The following is a 9,599-nucleotide window of genomic DNA, read 5'->3' as shown; positions in this document are numbered from 1 at the left end:
AGAGAGAGAGAGAGAGAGAGAGAGAGAGAGAGAGAGGAGAGAGAGAGACTGAGGAGAGAGAGAGAGAGAGAGAGAGAGAGAAGAGAGAGAGAGAGAGATGAGAGAGAGAGAGGAGAGAGAGAGAGAGAGAGAGAGAGAGAGAGATAGAGAGAGAGAGAGAAGACAGAGAGAGAGAAGAGAAGACGAAAGAGAGGAGGAACAATGAATGCAGCAGAGGAGATAAACCTTCACACCTGTTGACACAAGGTACAGATGAAGGCGGGACTACACTGCAATTGTAATGTTTACACAACAAAGCAGAGTTTTTAGTAAAGCACTCTAGGTTGTGGCTCGCTGCAGGGCTTCTCTGGTTTCAGGTTAAGGATCTGAAACAGTTACACATTAAGGCACAAATACCTAGTCGGTTGAAGTTTAACAGTTACACACTATAGGAAACACAAACCTAGAGTCTTTGTTAGATATGATGTTGAACACAGTCACATAACTGTCTATAGACTCAAGATTCAACTGCAGTTGATTTGGATTTTGTTTCTGTACACTCAAAAACAAAACATATTATCTCAATAAAACATATAATGTAGCCTCATGAGACTTCCTGATCTTGTGAGCTCCATTGTATTTTACTGGCAGGTCATTCTGTAAAGTGCAAAGGAGAATATTTGGAGCCATTTGCCAAGCGAACGACCAATCGGTGTTCGCTTGGCAAATGAGTGGACTGCTGTTGTCCTGTACATTAATGCAACTGCACTGGGGGTCAATTCTTAATCTAAACATTCATATTTTTAATAATGCACCAAGTAAGAGGTTCCTTGTACAATTTACTACACTAGTTCTCTGAGAATTTCTTTTTTATATCCAGGCAAAAGTGGTTTTTGTAACAAACTTAACTAAATCGGAAATGAAATGAAATAGGGACCTTGTGAATCGGAATCCAAACGATTCGGTAATAAGTGGCATTACCCAGACCTAGTAACAATAAAATACAATAGTGCAACCATATAGCTCATGTCAGGTTAAAGTGTGTGTGCTTATTATACGACCAGTGAAGCGATGAGGATGCAGGTTGTTTCAGTGTGAAGTGCTATGGTGGAATAGAGATGTTCAAGTCTTCATACTGCATAGTCTTTTACCCAAAGGGCGAAGACTGAATAAAGGGGTTTGGAAGGGTGTGAGGAACCCTTTAGTAACAGTTTGTATACGGTACAGTTTCAGGAGATACAAATCTATCACATGCCTCTATTTATCCTGATGGTCCCCTGCTCCCAAATTGTATGAATGTAATTGTATATAGGGCACTTTTAATGATGTGACTGTTTACACTGTAAACAAGTACTGGTTTACACATATACAGATGTGTGTGTGTGTGTGTGTGTGTGTGTGTGTGTGTGTGTGTGTGTGTGTGTGTGTGTGTGTGTGTACTCACTGGCTCTCCTGTTCTTCATCATCACTATTGCACTGAGAAACATTAGAATTTCATCTCTCTCTGTAAGACAAAAAGACAAAAAGTTAAAACAACTTTGTGGTAAGTGAGTGAAGTAGCCCCCGCCACCATATTAGCAGCTCGGCAGCGCAACCCTATCCCCACCACCATGCCATGCTCACCCAGTCAAAGTCGCAGGAGTTGCCGTCCTCTCGCTCGGTCGCCAGGTGCTCGCACAAACCGGGAGCCTTTCGGACCAGCAGAAAGGCGACGGTCATGAAGACTGAGGCAATATAATACGGTTTCAGCAGCCATTTGTAAATTTGAGGTAAATGGTACAAGAAAGTACAAAGTCCTGTGATTAGAGGCATGCTGGCAAACGACCGTCAACCTCGAGGGGTTTGAGGAGCAATGACAGCTGAAGCAACTGTCTGCACCTGGTGTTTCGAACGCGCGCATGCGCCAAGGAGAACGATGTCGTCATTTCTGGGCGCAACTGCTCGCCGTAGATTTGGCGGGTGTTGTGAAAAACATAAACAGAGGAAGCTGAAAAATGGAGGAAAGCGAAGCAGCAACACAAAAGGCGACTGGAGATAACATTTGTGTTAAAGACCTCGCTGAAAACCAGAGTAATGAAGCCAAAGGAGAAGTTTGTAAGCAGTCAGGGGAGGCGGAAATTCGGTATAAAAGGATGAAGTTGTTCGACAAAGTGATGCAGAAGAGTCTGGAAAAGTTCATCGACCATGCCAGGTAAGGTTACAGTTACATTTATGTCGTTATAATTCACACACGTTATACCTATGGTCTATGGCCATCCAAAAATATGAGTAGACATTAAAAACTCTCTCCTAAACCATAAAACTAGAAACTCAAATTTGCGATGTCAAGTCTGAAACTGCTCCGTAGACAATGAACTGTGGACGATTGTATAGATGCAGGGTTCTTGGTGGTGCTGGAAATCCTTGAAAATACTTCAATTTTAGTGTGATGATTTCAAGGTTTGAAACGTGCTGGAATTTATAAATAAAGTGCCTGAAACTGCTTGAAATGTATGTTATATGGGATGACATATAGGATATAAAATAGAGAAAAGAATATCTCCATACTTGAGGGACTGAAAACAGCCTTTTCTGACATTTTTGCATGAAAAATGACTTGACGATTTCCAGATTATCAAAATAGTTGGTGATTATGTTTCCGTCAATCTATTAATAATCAACAAATCGTTGCAGCTCTAACTGCAAGTCTATTAACAAAGCTGAAACGTTGTTTTCCTTTAATGTGTCACCCCTCTGTAGAAAGCTGTCAAAACGTAAAGTTGGTTGTTTATAGCGCAGCTGTCTACCACATCTTTAAGGTGCTGAGAAATCATGAAAATGCACCTTGAAATGCTTGAAAAGTGCTTGAATTTGACTTGGACCATTTCAGTGGAATTCCATTGCTAGGCAACGGTCTGGGTCCTTCCTAACTTCCTGTCAGCTAGTGTCATTCACATTCACTGCAACAGGAAATAAACTGGGACACATTTAGAATGTTTATGTTTACATCTGAGAAATGAAATTCAGTGCTAACAACACTACAAAAGAATACAGCTCATTTGGTTATAAAAGGGTAAAAAAACAAACACAATCAGAGTCCCATTCATTGTCTAAGGAGCAGCTCCAGACTGTAACATTACCTGAAAACATCACAAGTTAGAGACTTACTGATCTGGTTTCTGACTTTAAGAGAGTACCTTATGTTCACACGTATAGATTGAACTCCTCCGTCATGGAAATAATATTTGTAATTCTTAATTTAGGTCTGAGCTGAAGGTTCAAATAAGTTAACATGAAGATACCGATGAGACTCAAAAGCACTGTGCTACTGCAGTTGTGTGGTCATAGCTGGTGTGAAGGACTGAGATCTCAAATACTGTAGTGATGATCATCATTCATTCATTCATTCATTCATCTTCAACCGCTTATCCCGGGGGTCGGGGTCGCGGGGGTGCTGGAGCCGATCCCAGCTGACATCGGGCGTGAGGCGGGGTACACCCTGGACAGGACGCCAGTCTATCACAGGGCACATAGAGACGTACAGAGACAGACAACCATTCACACCTACGGGCAATTTTAGAGTCATCAATTAACCTAACAAGTGCATGTCTTTGGATTATGGGAGGAAACCGGAGAACCCGGAGGAAACTCACGCAGACACGGGGAGAACCTGTAACCTTCTTGCTGTGAGGCGACAGTGCTAACCTCTACACCACCGTGATGATCATGTCTCATTCATTTACCATAGATGTGTTCAAGACAGACCATATTCAAAAGATCTGCCTATTTAATAGAACTTGTTTAACATAAATTATAATAATTTCTGTTCTGTTCTGTTGACACTGCTTTCACTGACAGTTTTAACAGATTCGCCAGCATGTTTCGTCCGCTTTACAAGAAGAACCCACAGAGAATGGAGAGCATTCACAAGCAGTTCATTGAGGAGATGCGGAGTGCTATACAGGTATGTATCACATTAATACTTTGTATGAAAAAATAGGCAACAAATTGAAGGTCTACTGCCTTGTTATTGTTATATGTGTATATGCATATCGTATGCACTTGTCTATGTGCCTTTTCTTTTTATTTGCTTATATCAATGTGTATATATATTTATATCCTGTGTCTGTGTATGTGAAGGAGGATATCAGCAGATTGGTTGAAGAAGGCCGTTTAGAGTTCAAACTGAATGAGCTGGACAAACTGGAGAGTGCTGCCAAGAACAATGCAGACCCTGCATGGTCAGTACACACCATTAAATAGTCTTCACCTTCCAGCACCTGTAAACCACTTTCCCCTTTCTCACAACATCTGAATACTGACATCCATCTGCTCCTATTACCACCACTCACTCAAATACATTGTAACAACAAGCAAGTATGTTCATTTTCTTGCCATAAATATGGTAAATAACCTTTTGACCTGCATTTGGATTGGATGTGTTTTTCTGTGTTTCTGAATACAAACAGCAGAGTATCAAAACTGTAATATTTATATGTTGCAATGCGATTCAATACAAGAACTTTTGAATCCTTGACTTTCTCACTTGTTTGTTAGGCGGCCGAGTGGTTTTCCCGAGCAGGACCTTTGCAGTTTTTTGATGCCGTACTATCAGAAGCAGGAGGTTTACATGCGACTGGAGCTGAAAAAGATTCAAGCGGAGAATGCTGCCCTAGCACAGAAGGTTCAGGCTGGTAGAGAAAGCGTTGCTCAGACTGAACATCGCATTTCTACCGCTGTTGATGAGTGGAAGGTAAGAGAGAAACAGTATGCAAACGAGAAATAAGGCTGTACAGGATAACATTCACAAAAAACTCAGGAGAGGATGCATCTATTGCTTGAGTCTTCACTCTAAAATGCATTGGGCACATAATACACCATATACACCAAAGCTCTTTGACATAATGCATAGAGACACATTCTTGTAAAGTAGTCTCATAAATTCTATAATAGCTGTATGATTGAACAGTATTATGAAAATCTTCAGGTTTAAGTAACTTTAATAAGTTAAATTGAGTAAATGGGAGTGATGTTTTGAATAAAAATAAATAAATAAAGGAGAAAAAAAACATGATATTGGCATTGGTACAGTTTGAAGGAGACAAAATACACCCTTTGTCCTATGACATACGTAGAAACAATAAAAGTTTGCCTTGAGTGTTAATGCGTTGTTTTTTTGTACATGTGTTTTATCTTTCACTTTTAGGCATCAGTCACAGAGTTTGAAAGGCTGGCATCTTCTCTCTGCCCTGCTGATGTCTTCAATGTGTGATCATGAAATTATTTTGACCTTCAGATATATCAACTTACTTAACTGTACATATTGATTTTTGTTTGCTCTGCTTGTTTGTGTGAAATTAAACTTGAAATCTTAGAAATAATTTTGTGACCTCAGTGATTATATCTGTGTTGGCCAATATATATATATGGAGGACTAAACATGACAAGTTTCAATAAATAAAGGAATAAATAAATGGGACCTCAGTAACATATGGACACAGACATATATTTATGTATACATTTATTCAGGGTTTTATTTATTTATTTCTGCATTTATTGAATTTTATTTTATTTTAGACATGTCAAAAAAAGTATACAAAATGAAATTGAACATTGCTGTATTTATTTATACATTGATTTGTTGAGACGTAAGTCATGTTTAGTCCTCCATAAATACACACAAATCATTACGGTAATATGCGTGTTTATACCTGGTATTACGGTACGTGGGCCATGAAAATAATGCCACAAAGAGGAGAAGAGTCGAGTAGTTCACGCGCAGGGACTTTGTAGTGAAAATAACAGTCCAGACGCTTCAAGAAACCGGCTTTTTTCTTTTCATATAAATGTATTATTCGTGATAGATATGACTGAAATGTTTTCAACTCTGTTCGGGCAAAATGAAGCTCAGGGACCGCCCGGCTCTTCGTCTCTGGGGTTCGGACCGGGGAAACCACCGCCGCCTCTGCCGCAAAATCAAGCCTCCATGGCGGGGCAGATGCCACCGCAGCACGGGGATGAAGGGCCTGCTCTGCGGAAGCCCGGAGCCATGAATGAACCTTTCTACTTACTGCGGGAGCTTCCTGGTAACTGTCGAGATAACTGTTGAATGCTTTTTATTATGTTAATTTGTCTGTTCGTTTAAAAGAAAGAGTTGAACTGCTATGAAATGGTTGCTAAGCAGTTTGTAAACAATGCTAAGTAGCTAACGTTAGCCAACAAAGTAAGTGCTGCAGGAAATATTGAGTAAGATAATTACAGGTATTATTATCTCACCTGTTTTTCACAGTCATGGTTGCTTTTTATTATGTGTATGACAAATCTTATGTTTTAAACTTAAACGGGATGTAACGTTAACTGATATTAGCTCAAAATAGACCTAAGTTAACTCAGTGATGTTTTATGCTAATACCTAATTAACAAGATGTACACATTTGTTACCGATAAGATTGCTCTAAAATCGCAATAACAATTACAAATAAAAAAACAATATCAATAGGATAAGAATAACAACATATGATACAAATATAAGGCAACAATCTAAGATAACAAAATAATAAAACTAACAAAATAAGATAACAAAAGAGCATCGAAAAGGTGAAATAGAAAAATAAAGTGTCAGAGGAGTAAAGTGCAAATGACACAACATGACGTTATAGAGGTTTTATTGCACATGGTAATAGACATAATATAGCTCATTGAAATTGAAAAATATTGCATATGATGGTGAGAGGTAGTACTGAACCTTATATATTTATATTATTAGTATTATTATTATTAGTATTATTAGTATTATTATTATCATTGTGGTGTTTGCACTCATTTCAATTACATGAACGTGTGTGTTTTTAGTGGGAAATGAATTAACGGGCAACACCAACCTCATCACGCACTACAACCTGGAGCACGCCTACAACAAATTCTGTGGAAAGAAGGTGAAGGAGAAGCTCAGCAACTTTCTGCCAGAGTTACCAGGTGGGTTATTATCATGGCTAGTGTCTGGCAGTCAAATGTTAACGATGGAGGCTGTTCACACATCTCATTAGGAAAAATAAATGTAGTGACAATAGTGATTTATTATGTTCAATAAAATGGCACTAGCTTCCAACTTTATCCCACATGGTGTAAGATGAGATTTATTTTTGTGAATATTGAAATAAGTTACATGTTTGAATTAACGGTAGCTTCATAGTGTATTCTGTTCCTTGAGTTAACAAGGGAACTATTTAACATGTCGTACAGTGCCTGTAATCCAGTGATGGTTAAGCTTTGGGGAGGGATATGATGTAGCATATTTGGTTATGAGTCTTGAGTGGTCCTACGCTGAGAGAGTGTCATTAAAATGGACCAAGTTACACGGAAGAAGCTGTCAATCAAATGACTCCTGGGTTGGGTATCTTTCAAAATGTTTCAATATTGGTACCAATGCCCTGACTTAGATAGCGGTTCCTGAACAAGACTTCTTTTTCCCAATACCAGTTTTATAAAAACCTTTTGATTGACAGGAAATGGGGGGAGACATGCTACAAAGGGCCGTGGGTCGTGGATGCAGCCTTTGTATATCGGGCGCACATTCTATTAGTTGAGTTAGGCGGCACCCCTATAAAATCATTATTACCAGCATTATTAGATCTTGGTACAAGCATGCTGAATGCTTATTGGCTCACTGAAGCTGATGAGATTTATTCCTCAGGTATTGAAATTTGGTATTGAATGAAAAGGTATATTGCAATATTTTGTACTATTGAGGCCATTTTGTCGTCGCCTTAAAGGATCAAACTTTGATACCCAGCCCTTAATCTTATTGATTTTTTATTAAATGGTGAACACTGAACACTTTTAAATCTTTATAAGTTAGTGCTCAGTGCTCACCACCTTGCTCTTTCATTGTTTGTGTTTGATCGGTCACTGTCCCCCTTTATTCCAACATGTCCTTTCTCTTTTGTGCTGCAGGTATGATCGACTGTCCGGGCACTCAGGACGGCAGCTCGTTGCGCTCTCTCATTGATAAGCCTCCAGTGTGTGGGAACTCCTTCAGCCCACTGACAGGCGCTCTACTCACAGGCTTCAGACTACACACAGGGCCGGTACTAACTGAATATATTACTTTATTAACAGTATAACAGCAAAGTCTTTGGTTGGCATATATTGGCCCACAGGCATCCCTAATTTTTCTCAATACCACATGCTAACACAAATGTTTGTTTTTTCCCAGCTACCAGAACAGTACAGGCTGATGCACATACAGCCTCCAAAGAAGAAGAGCAAACACAAGCACAAACACCATCGACCACAGGACCCATTACCACAAGGTACGACATAAACTATAAATATACACCAACGCAAAGGAATGCCACATGTTTTCAGGCCACTGAGCTGCTTCTTTTCGGTGTCACAGAAACGCCATCAGACACTGATCCCAAGAAGAAGAAGAAGAAGCGGGACGACGATCCCGATCGAAAGAAAAAGAAGAAAGACAAGAAAAAGAAGAAGGTAAGAAAATCTATCAGGGACCCAGTAATTCATTAAAAAAATCAGAGACCCTGAACCACACCAAATCTATTACTAGTCTTAATTTTCTTAAAACGTATAACTAATTCTAAGTTTTTCAACAAATATTGGAACATTTCCTGTTTTAAGCTAATAATCAAACTTAGCTGTGTCAATTGATTTTGGGGTAATAGAGAGTGAAAAGAGCTGGCAGACAACAGCTCTGACTTATTAGTGCTTTATAAAGTGTTTGCTCAGCTATTCGCAAACTATTTCTGACACATCAAATGCTTTTAGAAGATACGTAACATCATCCGATTTTGTTTGTTTTGCCAAACTTCTTTACATAACTCTGGGATCCATACATTTGCACAATTTAGTATTAAAAGATCTTTCATTTTTGTTATCGTACATGACATTAATGAAACCAGGTGCATAATCGCAGCAGCAGACAGGCAGGTCATATCCGCCCCAATATATTAAGAATGACATTTTCATCAGCTCCTTTCAAAAGCCTATAGAAAGCAAATTTATCCCCCTCAGTATTAAAGTGATACACAGGTTAATCACTCTTTTGTCTACACAAGTGAAACAGTCTGTTTTAAATTGCAGATGCACATGTTGATTATAAACTAGTGCGTCACTGCTCTCTTTGTCCCCCTTCAGAACCGCCACAGTCCCGACCACCCCGGCCTTGCTGGATCACAACCCAACAGCAACAGCCTCAGATAGACATGAGCCCACCGTGTGCACGCCTGTGTTTGAATGTGTGTGTGACTGCATTTTGTAAGAGGGTGCGTGAGTTTTACAGATAATTGTATTATTGGGAGTATGATTAATGAGAGAGGGGATGGATCAGATGATGCAAATGGTTGTGTGACGTGTGTGAGAGTGAAAGGAGAAGCGACACAGTGGATGTGAGCGGTGATGGAAAGAAATGTTACAGAACAGTGTAAAAGGCAGAAAGCTGCTGGTGAGCTGTGTGGTGTATGAATGACTGAGCGGGCACCGTATGTATGTTGTGATATCTTTTGACCGTAATGCCAAAATCAAATAAACTTTGGTTATTATCTTTGCTTCCGTCTCTCTTGTTTAAAAATACAACAACAAACATGGCTGATGCTGAGGCACTTTGTTGCTGCAAGAGAATC

General features: G+C 39.4%; 3 protein-coding genes across 3 annotated transcripts in view; 2 read left to right on the top strand and 1 right to left on the bottom strand.

Annotated features, from left to right (window-relative positions):
* The window catches only part of tmx2a (thioredoxin-related transmembrane protein 2a), a 5,790-nt gene extending 3,872 nt beyond the window's left edge, over positions 1-1,918 (bottom strand). The window contains exons 1-2 of the mRNA XM_083915174.1: positions 1,603-1,918; positions 1,424-1,481 (exon numbers count right to left, since the gene is read on the bottom strand). Coding sequence (XP_083771300.1) covers positions 1,424-1,481; positions 1,603-1,791 — 247 coding nt within the window. The 5' untranslated portion in view covers positions 1,792-1,918. The remainder of the gene's footprint in view (positions 1-1,423; positions 1,482-1,602) is intronic.
* pmf1 (polyamine modulated factor 1) lies at positions 1,832-5,297 on the top strand. The gene is made up of 5 exons (XM_083915168.1): positions 1,832-2,170; positions 3,817-3,922; positions 4,099-4,199; positions 4,516-4,711; positions 5,165-5,297. The coding sequence occupies exons 1-5, from the start codon at positions 1,974-1,976 to the stop codon at positions 5,228-5,230; spliced, it is 666 nt and encodes a 221-aa protein (XP_083771294.1). The 5' UTR covers positions 1,832-1,973; the 3' UTR covers positions 5,231-5,297.
* Positions 5,298-5,713: 416 nt separating this feature from the next.
* On the top strand, positions 5,714-9,524 carry med19a (mediator complex subunit 19a). Its single transcript, XM_083915167.1, has 6 exons — positions 5,714-6,044; positions 6,811-6,933; positions 7,912-8,045; positions 8,174-8,270; positions 8,357-8,451; positions 9,115-9,524. Exons 1-6 carry the CDS (start codon positions 5,825-5,827, stop codon positions 9,178-9,180), a joined length of 735 nt encoding a protein of 244 aa, XP_083771293.1. The 5' UTR covers positions 5,714-5,824; the 3' UTR covers positions 9,181-9,524.
* The last annotated feature ends 75 nt before the right edge of the window (positions 9,525-9,599 follow it).

Source organism: Echiichthys vipera (assembly GCF_963691815.1).
Source record: "Echiichthys vipera genome assembly, chromosome: 6".
Taxonomy (NCBI): Eukaryota; Metazoa; Chordata; class Actinopteri; order Perciformes; family Trachinidae; genus Echiichthys; species Echiichthys vipera.
Note: the sequence above shows the minus strand (reverse complement) of the source record. Positions and strands in the feature narration are given on the sequence as shown.